The sequence below is a fragment of the Sinocyclocheilus rhinocerous genome, unplaced genomic scaffold (assembly GCF_001515625.1).
Source record: "Sinocyclocheilus rhinocerous isolate Xijiao unplaced genomic scaffold, SAMN03320098_v1.1 scaffold185, whole genome shotgun sequence".
In the NCBI taxonomy this organism is placed as follows: domain Eukaryota; kingdom Metazoa; phylum Chordata; class Actinopteri; order Cypriniformes; family Cyprinidae; genus Sinocyclocheilus; species Sinocyclocheilus rhinocerous.
In genome coordinates, this window is record NW_015662163.1 from 464,465 (window position 1) to 485,465 (window position 21,001).

The following is a 21,001-nucleotide window of genomic DNA, read 5'->3' on the forward strand; positions in this document are numbered from 1 at the left end:
GCGTTTGCATATCTAGTCTCAGTATGGCAGCCGCAGTGGATGGATAGGCTACCAAAATGCGAACTAGCGATCTGAAACAATGGCCTCAGCACCCGAAGGGGTAGGGATAAGGTGACCAGACGTCCCGTTTTTCCCGGGAGTCACAGTTCGTTGTCGATTAACTTAAAGTTAGTAAAGGCGGTATAGGTGGAATCGCGCTGATAGAAGTGCTCTCTCTCGCGCACGCTCCACTTCTTCAGTTCTTATATACAGCGCGTGATCAGTTCTCAGTACTCAAATCATAGACTGTAAAAAAAGACCCAAATACACACACAGCAGTCCAAATGTCTATCGTGTAGAGTATCTCACTTAAATACATTCGGTTATGGATTAAGTGAACGTAAACAGGTGGGTGAAAACTGAACGTGTGTCAGTATTACATGCATGCCTTTCGTCTTAAAGAGACAGCATTCCTAATTAAGTACCTAGCCGTATCCATGTTAACCAACAAAAGATGTTAAATATATTAAGTAAACCTACTGTATCTGTTTAAAAATTTGTCTTATTGTCTTATTCTGCTTCTTTCTCAAAAATTATAAATTATATATATTATACATGAACAACTATAATTTTTATAAGTTGCTCCCTTTTCACTACTGTTAAAGGGATAGTTCACCCAAAAATGAAAATTGTCTTGTCAAAAGTTTTTCCAAATTCAATCCTTGATTCTCATAAGCTAGCTTGATTTGGTCTAAAGAGAGAAGAATTAATGATTATTTTTGTTTGAAGACTACATATAAAATAGCTACCAAAATAAATGTTGGTAACTGCAGTTTGACTAAAATAATGACTAAAAGTAATGACTAAAAGTTGACAAAAATGCAATGATTTTTCGTTGACTAAAACTAGACTAAAACAATGAAAGACTCAAATGACTAAAATGTGACTAAGACTATTAAGCATTTTCATCTCAAGATAAAGACTAAGACTAAATCAAAAATGCCTGTCAAAATGAACACTGACCTGGTTCTTCTGCTTCCGTCTCATCCACCGATGTCACTGACACTCCAAGCTCTAAGCACTTTTTGATGTGAGCTTTTGACTTCATGTGTTTCGTAAGGTTTCCTGAAAACAGATTTTAAAGTGTCTGAATTACTTGCATTGGCATGCCCAAAATAATGTCTAACCTGCAATTTATTCTGATTAAATAGTACAGAGATCATCTGTTGTTCAGTGTGGTACAAACAAATGTTTTATAAGTCTACAAAAAGTACAAAAATCATGTTTTTTCATCAAATTGTAGAATGTTGTTTTTAATGTTATGTGTGCTTTTGCATGTATTGGTTATTGGAAATGTATGAGAAAACCCACCTTTTGTTTTAAAAGCAAAGTTGCAGAACTTGCAGACATATGGCCTGACATCTGTGTGTGTGCGAATATGTTTCTTCAGCATGCTTGGCTTTTTACAGCGGATCCCACACTCCTCACAGATGTACTTTCCCCGGCCTCGGCCACGCACATAAACATAGTCTTCATTGGATTTGTACCTGAAATATAAACAAGGCAAGGGTTATTAACATTACTGGAAGATATGAAATATATTGGTTAATGCTGATGTGGAATGATATCACATACATCAAAAATCTCACATTATATATTTAGTTTAGTTTGAAACGAAAACATTTTCACAGCTGTATCAATTTAAGTTTTTTCCCTGCACAGGATAATATTATATGGAGCACCCAATGAGATACCATACCATGTAGTTGTATACATTCCAGGTACTTGTGTTCAACAGATTTAGGCACCATGAATGAAATTGTATGTTGATAGATAGTTGAAGTTTGATTCATCAGCTCCTAATATTTGTTTCCTAGCAGCAGTAAACTTTTAATTGCATTTTAGAAAAGAGGAAGTCCCATCTTGTACAAAGAATACTAAGTTATGTGTTGGAAAATAAACACACATCTTCACATACCCTCCTTCAAAGATTTTGATGCGAGTGGGTTCAGCCTGCTTTGAAGAAGCTTCTTTCTCTCCGTGGTCTTCTTTCCCCCTGTCTCTTAGGCTGATTCCCTTCATTTTCTTCCCAAACTTTCCAACATCCAACTGTATGATCTCTGGCTTCAACTGGAAATGTAAACAGAGAAGAGATTGAATAATGAACCCTAAAACTGTAAGCATAAAACATAAGCAACATAAGTTGGTCTGTGCATTTTCTTGTAATTCATTTTTAATCATCTTGATCATTTAAAAATGAGCAAAGGCAATTTATGTTTCAACTTGTGCATATTTCGCTAATTTATATTATCTGTCTATATAAATTACTATTAAAATCTGCAATGTTCTGAAATTAATATTTATTTACAAAAATCAATGGAATTAAATATATATTATGAGTAAATGTTTTTCTTTTAAATTAAATTAAATTAAGATTTAAATTAAATGAAATCTCTTTTTTTAATTTGTGTGTGTTTTTAGGAGAAATCGGGACTACCTGCGCAAACTTCTTTTTCCAACGGAGGGATGAAACAAGTTTTCCAGTGCCAGGTTGATACATAGCAGCCATTGTATACATTTCTGTGTTCTTCCTCTGTTTTGACCGAAGAAGTGCCAAGGTGGCCTTGGTGCTGAGGTTGAGTGGGTTTGGGTTGTAAGAGCTGACGCACCAAGAACCATACACAGAGGTTAGGGGAGTCGTGTGTGCGTAATTTGGCTTGGTATAATTTAGGAAGCACCAGCTGACACTGGTTGGTGTACGAAGACTTGGGAATTGAAAAAACTGATGGACATCTGCCAGGTCAGTGAGCAGGAGAGTGCTACCAACAACTCCACCACCCTGATTGGCAGCTAGCTGCACCAGCATGTTTACTGGGAACTTGTTACCCATGTTCTGCTTAGATTCTTCTTGAGTATCACTTGAGGAGATCACTAATTGTGGGCTTGAGCTTGCCTCTGGGGTAGACTCATCTACATCAAGCTCTTCTGGGGAATCTGCTCTGCTAGCCACGTTTGTAATAATTTGCAAGGGTGGAATGAAGTTGTCTTTTGGTGGCACATCAGGAAAACGAGGTGCAGATGGGTACCCAAGGAATTTAGATGACAGGAAATCAGTGGGTGGAGACGAGGACATCCTCTCTTGTTCATCTATGGAGTCATCTCTCTTTGAACATTCAGGTTTGGGGGGTTTATCTTTCGGTGCACTGGAATTGCTTAGCTCAACTGCACTAAGCTCTTTTACTATCTGGCCATACATCTTTTCTTCCTTGACCCGTTTCTGTTGTTTGGTTTCAATAAAAAGCTCAAGACTGCTGGCTGGTGACAACATTCTCTTACTCCCCCCAATACTAGAGGAAGCATCTGTAGTAGAGATAGTTCCTGATGTCAAAGACAAAGGAATTCCTGTATTAAGGCTCCCAGGTAAATATTCAGGTACTTTCCATATTGGAATATTTAAGGACCCTTCTGAATGTCCTAATATTTTGGATAAATTGATGCCTACGTGGTGCTTTGATGCAGTGCCTGTTAGTGAAACAGTGGACACATTGTCTGTGCCTAAAACTCTGATAGAAGGTGTGCTCTGAGAATGAGTGACAAGGATTTGTGAAACACTTGTATACATAACACTACTATAAGATGGCACATTTGTTTGGATTCTGACTGGTACCAACATTCCAGGGAGTGATGATTGTGAACCTACATTTTGAGTAGCAAAGATAGGCTGAACTTGTTGTAAGAAGCTTGTAGTCAGCACTTTAGATGACAAGACCCCAAGTTGCTGTGGGGAGGCTCTTGAAGGATATGGATAGTTGTGACTTGTCCCATCGGTTTTTGAGTCTGTTTGCACCTGAATTTGATGAGGAGGTTGGTATGGTTTTTGTAGCATGGGCTGTAGATTTGGCTGTTTGATATGTAGTTTCTGTAATTGTTGTGCCTGGAATGCCAGGTGCTGCTTGTTTCTTTGTGTTGATTCAGGATGCCAGAGCATTGGTTGAAATGGCAAGAAAGGTGAGGATGGCAGGTTGCTCTGAAGTGAAGAGTGCTGAATTATATCCTGGGTCATATGCTCATGCACTGAATGCTCACTATCTGATGAAAGCTGTGCAGGCAAACGAGGAGCATTCTGGAAATGATCCTCAGATAGACTGTCCTCACTGATGCTTTGCTGCAGCAAGTGATGTGATCCAAGAACTGATTGTGTACCTCTTCTGGGTCTTGCCAAGTCACTAGTTACACAATAGGATGTACCAGTTAAAGCAGCTTGAGAAACATGGTCAGAATGCTCTTGTTTGATATTCAACTCTGATATTGGCTCTTGAACCACTACTTCAGGATAGACACTGAGAGATGCCTGTCTAACAAGGTAACCTCGTCTACGCTCCTTCATAGCTGAAGCACTTGCATAAACTTCTCCTTGTCTTGAACCGGTTGAAAGACTTCCATAATCAAACGACTTACTACGTATTTCTGGTACTTCAGTGGGTAGAGCACAGGGGGCCTGCTCTGATGATGAGCGTCGCATCTCTCTTTGATGATGGCCTGGTATAGACAAAGAATGGCCACTGCCTGGAACAGTTAAGAACTCAGACTGTTTAGCAAAGTCATCTTGTTTAGTTGGGGATACAGATTTGATGTTTTCCTCTCTGTCAAATGACATTGAAAAACTTGAGCTATGTGATAAGTTGCTTTCTTGACTAGGGCTTCTTGAAAGGCTAGTACAAGTGGACTCAAAGCTTGACTCCCCAGAAGAGTGCTCCATATCTGCAAGACGCAGACGTTTCTTCTTTGGGGGCAGCTTCTCTGCAGGAAGCTGGGACAATGTTTCACTCCTTTGTGGCCACTGAAATTCCTCAACATGTTTCTCTGGTTCTTTCACTGGTACTTCAGGTTCTTTTTCTGGTTTGTCAGGCTCTTCTGTAACTCGTATTTCAGGCACTTGAATGTTGGGTTGTCGTACAAGTTTGTGGGGCATATGATACAGTGGGTTAGAAGAGAAAGATCCATGTTCATTGTCACCCTGCTGCTGATGTTCCATGCTTTCTGATCTATGATGAGAATCAGGGCTCTGCACATCATCAATGTTTTCTGAGTCTGATTGCTCAGAAAGATGTCCAGCATGCTTATCTGGCTGATAAAATGGATGTTCAATTGATTCAGTCTTCTCAAATGAGTTTGGCCTGCTCAGCGAATTGGTATGTTGAATGACAGATATTACATTACCAGCAGTCTTCGTGTCTGAATCTTGAACAAGTACAATGTCCTCTGGAGTCATACATAAGCCTCTGTCAAAACTGTCTGATGGGCTGTGTGCTCTACCCATAGAACCCTTGCTAGTAGGAGCAGCCTTGGCAGAATCTTGACTTCCTTGTCTTAGGTCATAATCCCCTGTCATTTCAGTAGAGCCGCTTCGACTACTATCATCTTGTCCAAGGCAATCTTCTTCTTCACCCACACTCTTTTTCATGCGTCTTTTTCTTGTTGTAAACTCTGTCATTCCCCCCTTTGTACCATATGAAGTGTATGCTGTGCGTACTTCTGGGCAAGCCATCTCTGACCCAGAGCCTTTAAATTCTGGCATCGAAGGCCCCCTCTCTCCCATCTTCAAACTTGAGTTCAGACCTGTGATTTTCCCGTAGTTTTCCGATTCTCCATGACCTTCTTGGGCAGAGTGTTCAAAGGCAGCCTGCCTCCTTAACCTTTTAAGACCCGCAGCTCCTCCGTAAAAGACGTCATCTTGGGTCATCATCTCATCAAATGAGTGACTCCCTCTTAGACTTGGTGGGACATTGAGGTTGGTTGGAGAAGATGTTGGCATTGAGTTGCTTCTAATAAGTGGCCCTGAATCAGAGGGTGCTTCCAGAAGACCTGTGCTAGTTTGGCAAGAGCCAGCATGATAATGCTTTGGGTCACATCCAGCAATTAACTGTGATTCTGCACAATCACTTTGATAAAATACATGACCCTCTGATATATTTCCCATGGCCAACTCCTGCATGGCACTAGACTTGTTGATATTAGTGTCTTGACTAGCAATAGCTACCATCCCAACTGTAACTGATTGTCTAGATCTGGAGTTGGTTCTGTGGTACCAAGTTCTTCCAAACATTATCTCTTCATATGTCTTTGCATTGGTGTTGGGTGGACTGATCTGCTGTTCGGCACTCTCTGAGCGAGAAAAGTAACCAGAATCAGTGCTACCTTTGCTGTGGGGGCTCAAGAGATTTTGAGACTGCTCTGAATCCTGGTCCTTTTTCTCAGTGAGTCTTAAGGCAAGTCTCTGTTTGACTGTATGAGACTCATCTCCTCTGCCCATCTGTCCACCAATAACTGAACCTTTAATGTCTGTAAACTGGGGACACTCTGTGGCAGGTGATGGTACCCCTTGTTTTGGAACAATTAAGATAGGCACTTTCATAGATGCCACGGACAGTTCCTCTGCTGGATCTGCGTATGCTGGTCCCCTTTCCATTGGGCTCTTGTCAGACTCAAATGATATCTGTGGGCTACATTTTTCAGGGAACATTGCACCTTCTGCAGTTTCTTCATCAGTGTCAGTGCTTTGTTCACCATCAGAATGTGCCTCTGCTTCCCCAACTGAAGATGCTTGATCTATGTCTGTTCGAGTTGCTAACTCGGAGAATGGAACAAGTCCTGCTTTGATAGCATGAGCATGAGATTTTCTATGTTTATACAAATTGCTCTTGGTTTTGAATGAGAAACCACATGGAACACAGGGATAAGGACGCTCCCCTGTGTGGGAACGGATGTGTTTTTTAAGCACACTGGGTTTAGCACATGCCCTGCCACAGTAGTGACATATGTACTTTCCTGGCTTCTTGGGTTTTTGTTCCTTCTTATGACTTTCATCAGGCTGCTCGGGTCCAGATTGGGAAAACTGGCCAAAACCAGCTGGAGACTTCTGACGGGGAAATACTCCATGAGAGCGGGAGTGCACAGGAAACATATCATCTGGTGGCAGAGATTGCATTTGACCAGAGAAAGACCAGGCATGGGCCTCTAACACAGGTTGTGGCTTTGTACCACAAAGGAAAGGCTCCTGCGGGTATGAATGTGGCAACTGGTAGGAGTAAGGCAGAGGGAAGACCTGTTGAAACTGGTTTTCTTGTGATGAGTGTGTCACTGCAGATGACATCAGCTTTCCAGAGCTAAACTTTTGAGTGGAGCTAGCAAGGCTTGTCCCACTTGTAAGACTTTGCTCACGATACATGTGTCTTTTAACATCTGGATCTCCGAAGGTACTTCTTTTCGTTCCAGCAGAGGGCTCAGAGACCCATTTTCTTTGTAAGGGGTTCTTTTCCCGTTGCTCCTTGGTGCATTTTTGGCCAACAGCAGGTTCATGTGTCTCCATTTTTCTTAGTACTTCAATGGGGTTTCTTAAGATGTTTGCTAGATTTCATTCATGCAAGCTGTCATGCCAGATGAGTTACTTAAGTGACTCCTAAATAAAAGGTCCTTCTACTTCCATAGTTCAAGTGTTGCTCCACTTTAAAATGTAAATGATGTCCCTCTTTGCCAATCAGGCCAGTATCTTTCCATCACTCATTTCAACAGTCCATTTACTTTTTGTTTCATCCAGGCTTGTTCCTCTTCTGTTTAATGTCCTCTGTTTCAGTATCTATAAGAGAGAATAAATAAAATAACATTTAAACATTGTTTTTAGACAAGGATGATTGTTCTACATGTATTAAAGAAAATACTACATATGTAACATAACTACCTTAAGATTTTAAAGGCTGATGTCTAAAAAAGCTGGCAAAAATACTCAGCTGTCTAAACAAAACAGTATGGCAGTGTATCATGTGACTCTGTTGCTCATCATACTTCAATTACAGCTTGCTTTCTTGTTTTATTTCTTTCAGTTTGATATCAAGGCAGCTGCACAGCTGTGTACTTCTCGGCTAGCAAGTGTGTCAAGAGTTTTCAATGAACCGATGCAGAGGAGCTACCACCTCCCTCTGCTCATGAGTCATCATTAACAACCTTGCCCACTCATTTCCTAAAGAGACACAAACATATAAAAATAGCCCAAGGAATGCAAATGACATTCGACGTAGTGTGTGTGGGTGTTTAAAGGGCAAACTCTAAGCATTTTCTTCCTTAAGAGTTTTGGGTTTTTCTATGCTTTTACACTTAAAGACAAAGGTGGGAGCAGACCAAAATACAGCTTTAAGGTACAGTATGTACTCAAAGCAATAAATAGAACATGAATGTGTTTGTAAAGGGAAGGTACTGAACACTTTCTCTGTGTGATGTATATCTTAATCTCAGGCTCGTTCTGATTGCAACAAACAGCACTGCCTGAGTATGAGTGAGGAAACTGTGACGCTGGTGTCTAGAAGGCGATGTGAGCACTAAAAATAGCAGGGCAGAAAAACCACTGGTATTTATAGCACTTGAAACATTAACTTTTGGTTCATTTTGTTTTCATAATTCTTCCTTGCCTGACACAGTAAAGTATGTGTTCACCAACCAAGACAAACTATGAGTTGAACTTCCCAGTTGCTGTTGCACTAAAGCAGCCATTTTAAATGTACAGCAGCATTGTCAGGCAATGTTTCCTATAGCAACATGCATAACAAACTTTCTGCCCAATTCTGTAAATTAGTAAGGCTTTTAGAATGCAATGACACAGAAAGATTTCTATAAAAGGACCACAGTGTATTTTCAAGATACCCCTGATACTACTATAAAGATGTAGATTTTTCTTTTGTTGTTTGAATAACATGTCATAGACTGCAGCAGGTATTATAAGCACTGTCACGTTTAGACCTACTGCACGGATCCAACATATTGACAATATATTGATCAATTTTCTCCAAAGAACTTTTCTCATTCATGCATTTTTCTTTACCACCCTCACATGTTGATAAATGTAAGTAGTACTGCGCTGTGTGGATCTTTATACCTTCTGCAACAACAATATAGCGAAATCTGTAATGATAGTAGGAGAGGGAGAAAAAATCTATCCATTGATGCATCGCGATTCTCTCTCCAACGTTTCTTAGCTTAGCTTTTAACCAGATGCGCGATAACGCTGAATTTGTTTTAGAAACACCCGTATTCGGTAAGTGTGCGGTCTCGCCCGTCGGTATTTTCCTTACAAATGCTCTACGAAGTCATCATTTATGTAGTTTGGAATGCAGCGGACTTATATATTTAAAATATGAACCTCACTAACAGAAGGCTGCTTTCAATTTCAAATACTGACGCGCGCTTTGTTGGTGAAGACTGCTCACGCATGCGGCTGTGCGCGACTCCGTGTAAGTGGTTTAATGCACTTGCGTCTCAAAATGGTTTTATGACGCAAAATTAATGTAAACACAGCCAGTTATGTCTAGGACTGGGTATCGTTCAAAAATTTTAGATATCGATATGATGCGCGACTCCGTGTAAGTGGTTTAATGCACTTGCGTCTCAAAATGGTTTTATGACGCAAAATTTATGTAAACACAGCCAGTTATGTTTTAAGGGATTAAACGGACAGGACAAACCACATTACTTCTTATATTTCAAAAGAGATCCATGGGTGAATGCAGCTTAATGGATCTCCCGCTGTCTTTGATGTCATAGTAAAAAATAACAGTAAAGATGAAGAAAAATCACTCAGTTCTTGAATGGACAACGTTCAGATAATCTTAAATACTGGAAGCACTCTTTGTTTGTTGTTTGTAATATGTTTCTATGCTCCTCTTTATTATTTGCTACTTGGATATGTAAATGTAAGGATTTTAGGATTCTTGAGTCGGTAAACTAATTAATTAATAAGGGGTGAAAAAGTAGATCAAGAATCGTTCTGGAATCGGATCGTGACTCCCAGAATCGGAATCGGATCGGATCGTGAGGTGACTAAAGATTCCCACCCCTAAACGATAGACACTTTGTACTGTTGCTGTGATACAGTACATCTCATCATTCCATCCAGCCCTATTGCTCATGCTTGCGCCTGCTTTTTTCTTGCCTTTCATGACATGATGGGTTTTTGGGTTGCGAGATACTGCATCTACTGAATGAATTGCATAATCTATGTTTCTAAGGGAGGTTAAAAATACTTTGAATCACATTTTTAAGAGGCAAATGGATGTGCTTGAGAGCGCATGTGTGGGACACACACTGTCAAGAGGATAAGAGCAGTACCTCCATTCACAGCAAATCCATCAGAATTCGGAATAGAATGACATAAACCAAAAGAGGTTACAAGAATCTTATATGACATGAAATCCCTGTGCTCTCTGCCACTGTTACAAAGTGAATCTACAGTATGTACTGTTCTACACACATAGCTCGATACTATTTTTTAAATATTTTTGAGAATATTTTTTAACCACCCCATGCTAGATGGTTATGAAACTTGTTTATGCCCAAAGATTATTGTGATCCTTGCTTGGCTGAGATCACTATACTGCTGTCTGCTGTCCCACTCATCTTCCTGCCCCATTTCACCATACAAAGTGTAGGAGGTTCTTAGCCTGGGGCCACAGCAAGGCCTCCATGCTGGATGCACAATACCGGTATAATAAAGAACATAAAAACTTTTATGAGGACGCTTGCTCATGAATAAAAATACACCACCTAATCAAACGCAAGGATTATGCATTTTACAGTTCTGCTGTCAGATTCCAGTGAGAGGATTAACAGCAGTCTTCTCAAAGTCTGTTTGTCAATGAATGCTGCACGGTGCAGCAGTCCTAAAAGGATTTGGAGAAGCATTATGTCACATTCTAAGCCAGTTGGATATCCTTTTCACTTGAAGGGAGACTCCCTGTCTTTTTAAAGTGCTATCACATTTAAAGCCATTATGCAGTGGAAATGCCTAATCTCTCCAAAGTTCACCACAGGACACTGCAAGACCGCAAACAAATAGGCCTAAATATATAAATGAACAACTAAATAAAGAATAAAATAGAAGCAGACCAGGAAAAAAGTTATTTTTTGCCAAAGTATGTTCTTGAAATATTCTGAGTCATGCTCTTTAGCACTGTGATTATCAGCTGCCTGGCTGTTTGACTCCTGCCAAAGTTACAGGGTTATAGCAATAAACAACTAGGGTAATTCAGTCAAGCTTGTCCATTTACCGCTCCCCCCTTTTTAAGAGATGGTTTTGCAGTCCAAAGCAGCTTATGGTGTGATCTGTTGGTTCAAGCACAAAGATCTGGAACTTCAGTAGTGTAAATGACTCAGAAATAATTAGTTGACATGTATGTGACTGCAGTTTGCATACTTAAGCTAATGGACTCTTTGGAGGCAGACAGTGTTACTAGATCACGTAGCTCACTGAGGTGCACCTGGGCACACTGGGCGGTATGTTCTAGAGATTGGGTTCCACCTTTTGTCTACTCCCTCATGACATCACAGCCATGATGCTGGGGAGGTACACAAGCCAGATCTCATTTCCCTGAGTCCAAGTGGCACAATTTTTTGTCCCTTGTAGGACAGACACTGAATAATTCAACAGGGTGCTAATTGTTTCAATTCAGTGGTTATAGAGGTTATAGTGACAAATTCCTACCGCTAAAACAATCATAGTCAATCCCACAAACTTTATTTTGCACCTTATTTGTATTTGCCGTGCCGTCATGCGTCTAAATTTTGCTTACACCTTGCTTGGTTGTCTCAAGAAGAACTTTACTGCCATAGGGGAATTTCAAGTGTGCACAAATACCACTACTCTTGCAAAGGAGGAGAGGTTGCTGAGTTGATTTTCCACTGCCCTTGTTCCAGCTATCCCAACTCATTAGTGATGGAGGCAACTTTTACTACTCCAACTGGCTTTATCATCTGGCACAGAGCAGATTAGAACCAGTCTGAAAATAGACTGAAGTAAAGATACCACAATAAAGTCTTATGTTTTAAAGGAACTGGCACATGTCTATTCAAAGCAATTATTCAAGCAACCACGACTGCATGCGGGAAGGATCTCAATAGCTGTTTTTTTATAGAACTTACTATAACTACCTGAAAAAAAGGCACTGTCCGTTCAATCAAAAAAAGAAAATTTCGGAGACAATCCTGAGTTATGGCCCACTAATGCTATCCTCACATCACCTTTTCCTTCACTCGCTCAGGATTTTTGTCTTAGCAGTTTATCTCAGCTCCCCGCAAGATTCACCTTTTGCTAATCCAGCAACTTTTACAGTGTGATTTTGGTCTGTGTTAGCAGGACTGGAGGATGTATCACCCAAAATGTGTGTGAGTCAGCCCCCTGGAGTGTCATACTGACTCCTCATTAAGAATCCAAAGTTGAATCTTGGGCAGACGACTCATCCAGCTCCACATGCAGCCGGGTGAGAGGTCAGTGCAGAGACACAGGCCTGCTAAAATCATGTCCAGATGGTCAGCGGAGGGGAGTTCTACACATCGGCAATATCGCAATCACATTCCAAGGACACTGGACTTCCATAACGCACTGTTCGACAATAGTTACAATGCCTTCAAAGACTTCTGAAATGAGGAAATGGGAGGATCGATAGGAGTTCATGAAAAGACAGCTGTACTTGCAGTTCAGACAGATAAACCAGTCTTTCAAAGCTATATGGAGGAGAGGAAAAAGCCATTAAAGCAAATGGGAAGTATTTTTAACACTGTACAGGAGAGCCTAAGCATTTATGTGCGCGCTGGAGAGAGAAAGCATGCGTGGGAAGCATCCACAGCCATCTCGAGATGGGGTGAGGAGAGTGGGTGACTGTTCCTGTGTGGGAGGAGAAGGCATGAATACCATGCAGGGTTATGGTGTTGATGAATTGCGTTATGAAAGGGGCTTCAGTTACACAACCCAGCCCATCCAATTCTCTGCCTGTGTGGGCCGAGAGGGATGGCAGAGCTGCTGTGATTCGCACGCAGCCGGAAACGAGGTGCATACAACCCTTCAAGACATTTGGTCGAATGCGTAATTATCTAGCAGCTGTGATGCCAGCGACTCAGTGAGAGCGAGAGAGTGAATGTACCGGAAAAATCAAGCATCAACAGACTCACATTCATGGAAATGATGGGCAATTCTTTCATAAGGACAATATCACAGCATAAAGAAGAGGGAGAAAACGCTCGCTCGCTCTGATTAGTTTTGAGATACGGCAGCGGAAAGGACACATTATCCATTAGCTTGTCATTATAATCATATCAATGGTGATTATTTAAATAACATCTTCTGTCCAGACGGCTGCTCTCTCAACAAATTGCTATGCGCTAAAATTTGACTGGGCCTTGCCATTAAATAAGACATTAGCACTGCCTCAGTTTGGGGAATGTTGCGATTTATCTTGACGAACAGTAACGGCAGTTAAGAAAGTGCCCAGTTATTATGTCCACCGTTTATGTCTTTTAATATTGAAAAAGCTACTGATATCTATTTCTACAAGCCACCAACCATTTGCAGGGCTCTGATGGGAAGCCCTGAGTAAACCTATTACAATCAAGCAGCAGTTCTCTCTTCTTTCTCACTGTCACAGAAGAGGTCTGCATTGGGACAGTACCACGATCGGAGTGCTGCTGTGGGTGTCGGGTCAAAAGGCAGTGCCTGCTGATAGAAAACACAACAGCTATTAAGGAGAGAATAAATCCCTTTCAACATGAGGTCATGTCTAATTTAACTGCCACTCTGAAAGCCCAAGCACTATCCCCCCAGCACGAGATACTGTTACCAATCAAATAAGTGACTGGACCGGCCACTAGAGAAAAGGGGGTCTTAGAAGGAAAAATGTACCCCGGTCTGGGATAGAGGTCTGACCCAGGACTCTGAGGTACACCAGCAGTCCAATATATGGCAGAGCAGCGTAATTACAGGATGGCTCGATAATTGAAAACGGCAGAGACAAAAACATTCTCTGTGAATAACCCGCTCCCAAAACAAGAGCTGCATAGTTGTGGACTGGTGCAATGCAGGAAAACATCATGGAAGTAAATAGGGAAAAGATCATCAGCACCATGTATAGGTCATTAGATGGATTTATGATGCATTCCTGGAGGCGGTGTTTAAAAACATGCCCGCCTTGCAGACTGTGGGAGGGAACGTGCGATTTGACACTAAATCTTCCTGTAGGTGCCATTGCTTAGATTGCTTAGTGAAGCGCCAACAATCCTAAGGGTTTTTCAGACTCCACAGCTGTATCTGTTTTAATGTACATGTTTCCATTTAGCCTTGGCTTAAACACAGAACACTGCCCTATGGAAGGAAAGACAGGAATAAAAAAAGTGAAAAACAGGGCTTCATGTTGGTCTTAATTGTCAATGGAAAGACTGTCATATTTTCCACCGGGTAAGCTTGAAACCATTACAAGCTAGCCTTCATTAAATTTTCCACAACATTTTGCAGAAATGTCAGGAAGCAGCTGTGGAGGCACTGATTAATTGTCTTTCTTACTGGTTCCCCACTTACAACATTATGCCTTATTGAAATTATATCCTTGCTTTTTTCACTTCCTCTCACCTACATCAGAACCTCATGAGGTTGACTGAACCATGTATAAACGTAAAACCTGTGGTCAGTTGTTGACATTGAAATCACAGAACCCAAGGGGAAATGAGTAACTCCAAAGGAGGTCTTAGCTTGGCTCTACCATAAAAGGGGTTTGGACACAGCTTGGATCTTGTAGATTAACACATGTCAACCCTTCAGCCACATGAAGGCACTTTCCACAGCATACTGGATGCAAGTGCATCAAAAAAAGGTGTTGCACAGGACTAGCCAAAGCAAGTGGAATGGTATAGATTTCCACTGCCAAAATTCTATAAAGAGAAGGTGCAAAACAAGAGGGAGAGCATCTGGAGGTTGTAATCCCGAGTGGAAGAGTTGAAACATCTGCCACAAGTGTGCCCTGGCCTCCTAGAGTAGAACAAATAAATGGCTCTAGTCACTGTCCGAGGTTAAAAGCTTAAGCACTGGTGGGCGAGCATGCAAGAGTGGGACGTTTGGCTGCCACTATTCTGAGCACCATTGAAAATAAACCCTGTCACTGTTCACGGCTCAAGCTTTGAAGCACAGGCATTTGTGGCATCCACAAACATATCATAGGACTATCTTTGCTCTGCTGTAGGGGCCTAAAGGCTGGAATACACTACATGACTTTTGCCCAGATTTTTGGCCCTATTTGCAGTCTGGACGCTTTAGCTGTTGGAAGTCAGAGCCAGTCTGCCGTTTTTGGGCAGTCGAAGTTGAAAGATTTCACAGAAAATTGTGTCATGTATGATTTTTGTGCTTCAGACTATGATTACATCAGGTCAGAGGATATCAATAACGTTTGGTATTTTGAGTCAGTTTTAGAACACATATTGTTTTCATTTGTCGTACATCTCCTAGCAATGAGACGCATGTTTCTGTGCGAGTTCATGTTCGGAACGACTTGAAAGTCTGGTAGTGTGTGATCCTCAGATGTTTAGTGTACAATGCCCAGTTTTTCTCTGTAAAACGATGCCTATTGTTTTAAAATATGTAGTGTATTCCAGCCTTACATGTAGAGGACTAAAAACTGGAATCAATACCAAAATATCCTTTGTGATCTTTGAACTTACTAAAGGCCCTCTTAAATATTGATTCATCTATATGATTCCACTCCCATGCTAATCAAAAGCTTTATTAGCCGTGGTAAATCATATATAATCAGCGATGCTTCCTACTGCATCTGTGAGGCATGCAACCTCAGCACACAGTCCCGCCAGATGCACAGCCCGAGGAACATGCGTCTCCCTAACCTCACTTTTCCCATATTAAACACCTTGGTCCTTCATGGCCTCCCAGATACTCCCCATCCTGCTGTTTTTGCTCTAGTGTGGTGTGACATTGTGAACTCACCCAAAGGTTCTCTGTAAGTCTGGGATCTGCTTGTTTCTCAAGGTAAAGGCCTCACGCTGCTTCCTCTATGGTAGTCAGGTTAGGCAGGCGAAGGCTGGGCAGTGGGGTGACAAGTAAGATCCCCTGGCCAGGGTGCTGAGATTATGCAGACCACTGTAGAGACAATGAAAGGAAACAAGTTTAATGATAATGTGAGACTAACTAGAGACTATCAGACTAGCTTAAGGCTCTTCATATCGAATAAATAACCTGGAACTGAGCATCTGCTAGAACAATATTTCCACTCTCTTTGGAGCAGTCGTGCTCTTTTAATATGAATCCTCTGATGTGTTTATGCACAAACCATATTGCAATGAAGTGTCTGTCTTTGAGATAATATACGCAATGTTATGAAACATGCCGATACAGATTAAAACTGATTAAACATCAACCTTTCCTTCATCTGACATCTGCGTGATGGTATTGTGCATCTTACACATTGTTCTCTACATTTTTTTCTTGGAATTTTGCCAATTCATAAATTACAAAAATCGCATACACCATAATCAAACACTGGGCATAATTATACTGATTGGTAATCTGCCAGAACGAGGTTGTCTTATCATAAACAGAAAAGTGTCTGACTCAATTTGTTGCCTTTAACAACACCGACACTAAAATGGCAAAACAGGCAATAGCAAAGAACCCAAACGACGACCACAGGGCTCTATTGTTTGTGCCTGGACGAGACTGAACCTTGGCCAGCAGTCTATGATGGAGAAAGAAAAAATTGCTGTAATATTGCTATAAAAAAGGCACTTATGATACCAGGACCGAAACAGAATAATGGAACATGACTATACATTTATATATTCCATTATCTTAAAACAAGTATAATACGCATGCACTGCACATCTATCCATTTATACTATGATAAGAAAATAAAGATACCAGAAGAAGTCTCTCTGACAAAGACCACAACCTTAAGGTCTTAGTTCTTAGTTAAACAATTTGCTTGGCCTTTGTAGTGCTATTCAGGCCTGCTCTCCAAAAGTCCATCTAGAGAAGCATGCTTGACATTTTTTTCATGCTCCCTGCCTTGGAGTGAATGCAGCCAAGCTGTGCTCTTCAGCCTCGCAATCTAAAATGTGCCCCAGGGCTGGAGAAATTACAAACACCATTATGCTGCTCTGCTGCACTAAGACAAGTTCAGCTAACCCAGAAAAACAAGACATTTCTGTGAGGTTGCATCACAATCTGCAGTGGAGCTCACCCAGGGTAAACACAGGCAACACTTCCTCTCACCCGCAACAACAAAAAAAAAAAAAACCTTTCACCAGAGCTCAGATATATCACGCTGCACACCAAATCAAGACATCAGACTTTCAAAACGTTTTAACAATACCATTATAAGGAATGTTTATTATGTATTTATAATAAAAACGAATCATCAACCGTATCATATTATGTGCATATCAGTATATTTTGGTAGCTGAAATGACTTTGGTCTCAGTAAACAAATGGTTTCTGCCAATGGATTCAATGTTCTATGTAGGCTTATGATGCTTTTGGGAAACAAAGTCCTGCTACAGTATTTAGACTACTTGCTCAAACCCCTTTACCAAGGAGCTCACCCACAACCAAGGATCTCACCCACAACAGGTCATCAAGAACTCACAAGAGAAACTATTCTTACCACTGAGATGTGCTGTAATGGGGGCAATGATGAGTGCTTGCTTCATCTTAAAAAAAGCATCCAAAATAGAGACCCAACATAGGGCTGTTGGCTAAATGAACAGGCGATGAATTGGACATGTACAGGGTATAAATAACTGCCTGTAATTATATGCCTCCACTTTTTTCCCTGGAAATTATCATTTGAAAGTACTTGAGGACATGTGGCACATTTTGTCAAAGCTCTCATAAACTATGCTCTGTGCCACTCCACAGTGTGTGAATTAAAATGTAAAGAGTGACAAGTGAATGCATATTTTCTGTTTCAATGGTCTGAGTAATTTCAGCAAAATGATTTCGGTGGAAAACGCGCCATATAATGTCATGCCATAAATATGATTCCAACCCCCTTCCCAACATCCTCACCATTTTCTGCCTCTTTGTCTTAAAGTGAATAGGATTACAGAACTGACACAGGAAATATATTATTATGAAGCTGTTTCTACCCTAATCCATTTCCATTTACTTCAGTGAGAGAACACAAACTCCTCATAAAAATGAAATAGAGCAGCCTGATAAACCAGGAGGAAGTCCTAGTTGTTCAGATGGATCTTATGTAATATAAAAAAAAACACTTAAACAATGCTTTATTTGAATGTTCAGTGATGCTGTTTACACTGGATGCGGTGCGGCAAATCCCCGACAGTAAACTGCTGCCGCATTCTATTTATGACGTGCTTTCAAATGATTTTCAACGGTCGCTTTGTCGCGTCCAGTGTAGACAGATTTTAGCTGATGCGGCACGGTGCGGCGCGACATGATAACTGTCGCGTCCGGTGTAGACGCGGTGTAACGGTTGCCTGTTACATTACAGTAAATAAAATTTCACTTACCACATAAACAGAGTACGGAGCGTGATAACTTTGGTCACTATAATCGTGATATGAAATTTTCATACCGGTACATCCCTAGCCAGGTATAATAGCGGCTCCCTGATGCCCGAAATATATGTAGTATAATTACCCAATGATATAACTGCGAGGGAAAATATTGAAATATATATTTTCCTCCCATCTCCTATTCATTCCCTTTAGGGGTTCCGCCTACACTTCATTTTCTTTCCGAACATGGTATTGGGATGCAGCGGATTACGGGGGGTATTGGCGGGGGGATCACGATGCCGGCTCAACATCGTGATGTCTATCAGCCATCGGCAATGGATGATGGCATCGTCTATCGGCCCAACCCTAGTGTGTTGCATACGAAGATGTAAAGGCACACTGCCAGATTTGATTTTTTTTATTTATTTAGGTACATTTTTAGAGAGATCTGCAGTATATGAGTCACAGAATTTCAGATAACCATTTATACAGCCAGTTTATTGGGCACATCCTGCCCAACAACTGAGCAGCTCACTGTTGCTCAGTGCATTTAGCCTTATTTACACTAACCCGGCTCTATTATTGCACGTGGTCAGCGACCACATCCTTTGAGTAAAATTTGTTAAGGCGACAAGCCTTCCTGTTGCCTCACTTCCACAACATTATTCAGGGTGCTAAAAAATTCATGCAGAGTAATACAGGAAAGTTAGCAAGATCATTTGAGGTGGCATTAAGAAGCTAAATGTATCACGGAGGAGGAAGGGCCCTGGGGCTAGAAGAGCTGTCATCATTCTGACTCGCCACTCATCGTACCGGCCCTGCAACTATGGGAACCAATGTGCACTCTGTCAGGTGCACCTGCCTCACCCTGACACCTCCATTGCGCTCACCACTCTCTCTCATTTCCTCTTTTACTCATTCTCTTTTAAACCTCTTTCCTTCTGCTCGTGTATCATTTTGCATTCTCTTGCATGTCTGACGAACTATGACGCCATCCTTTCCAAACCCGAGCTTCTTTTTACTTGAGGAAGTCGGTTTAATGAAGCCCAGCTGAGGACAAATAATAGGGTGAGGAGAAACTGTTACTACCCAGAATAGATCGACCCAACACCAGTCAAATCCCCATCCGTGAATTGTCATCGATATGCGCGACATTGGCCACTACGTGAACAAATCTACACTCGTGACCCTCGCAGCATCACAAGTTAAAGTCCTCCTCCATAATTAATATAATTCTTTTTAAGAAATACTCTTAACATCTGCTGCCTTTGTGTCTCTTTAATAGGACTTGTAGCTCCAGGCGCCATATAGAGACAATGCAATTACCTTATATTTAATGGGCCGACTTAAAAATTTATAGAAGGAAACTGGAAAGTACTTTTGACAAATGACACAACCAACAAAGGTGACAGCTCCCTCCTTCAGCTTAGTCTTAAAAAAGAAGGCAGAAAAAAGGAAAGGATCCCGTTAAACCATCACATGTCTCCCAGCGCAAACAAACAAATCAGTAGGCTCTGTTGTTCTCCTTCAGCCCCAGCTGCACACAATCCCCCACCGAATCCCCCGCTTCCATCTTTCTCTCTGCTTCCTTCCACAATTTGATTCCCATGTCTCTTCATGACAGGGCGTTTTAATGGAAAGAGAACCTCTGATAGATGAGTGCATCAGTGAGGAATTCGGCACATAGTTGTGGTCATGACATCAGAGTCACACGTTTTATTGTTGGGCGGTGAGTGTTCCCCTGACGGCCGGGGTCCAGTGTCATGTTACCCCTCACAAGAGCCGGGAAATCGGGCTAAGTGGATTTCCTGACGGCACAGGCTGACTTGTACTGGAATTAGCTCCAATGACAGGCCAAAATCAAGATCGGAAATAAACGTGGCAAGATTGGTTTTCTGTGCTTTTAACTAATATGTCTGATCTTCCCAGCAGACTGAGAAAGGGTTCGCTTCTGGTCAGTGGGTTGGCCATCCAATCATCTTTGTACTCTTGACAGAAGAATTACTTTCACATGTGTCATGGTCTATGTTTGGTCAATCCAGACGGGACCTTCCCATCTGAACAGTATCTACAAACCAAAAGGAAAATACAGTGGCAACTAAACATAAAACATTTATATAGAAAATATCAAAGATTTTTAAATAATTTTTAAAAAATAGAGCACAGCAACCATTATAGCACGGCTCCAATGTCAAGAACAATTTAAATGCTTTGCAAGAATTTCAAGATAATAAAAGACACATTCAACAGAACCAGCCAGATACCCCTGTGGAAAATTATGTTAGGTATTCAATGATTTACAAGTTGTCCAGTCTTAAAAGGCGAGAAATTGATTCATTGCTCACGACTAATTTGAAACATCTTGAGGCGAATACCTCTAGAGGTTTTCTAGTCAAACAAAACTGCTGAAACAAAAATATTTAAGTCTCATGGTTTATTGTGATTTAGGCGAGCTATAAAAGCCCTGATCACACACTGTTGATTAGGCAAAGTTCCAGAGGGAGTGCTGTCTCTCCATTGCTTGTTTATCTAAAGAGTCAGCAGAAACACATGACCAAGAACGAGGCACAATGAGCATCTCCACAATCCAGCAGGTGTAGAAGAGCTGGGCATTCGCTCTGTAATCAGCGCATTGGGAGACAGGATTTGGGCTGCAACAAATTGGAGCCACATGGTGTTTAATGGG

General features: G+C 41.2%; 1 protein-coding gene across 4 annotated transcripts in view; it reads right to left on the reverse strand.

The window, feature by feature from the left end:
* hivep2a (HIVEP zinc finger 2a) overlaps positions 1 to 21,001 on the reverse strand; it is an 80,347-nt gene that overhangs the window by 6,318 nt on the left and 53,028 nt on the right. For 3 of the 4 annotated variants that reach the window (XM_016537503.1, XM_016537502.1, XM_016537501.1), the window contains 5 exons: positions 15,782 to 15,934; positions 2,477 to 7,615; positions 1,958 to 2,109; positions 1,351 to 1,526; positions 1,003 to 1,104 (listed from right to left, as the gene is read on the reverse strand). In XM_016537503.1, coding sequence (XP_016392989.1) covers positions 1,003 to 1,104; positions 1,351 to 1,526; positions 1,958 to 2,109; positions 2,477 to 7,348 — 5,302 coding nt within the window. In that variant the 5' untranslated portion in view covers positions 7,349 to 7,615; positions 15,782 to 15,934. Of the gene's footprint in view, positions 1 to 1,002; positions 1,105 to 1,350; positions 1,527 to 1,957; positions 2,110 to 2,476; positions 7,616 to 13,360; positions 13,442 to 15,781; positions 15,935 to 21,001 lie in introns of those variants that run through there. The other variant, XM_016537504.1, reaches the window with a different exon arrangement.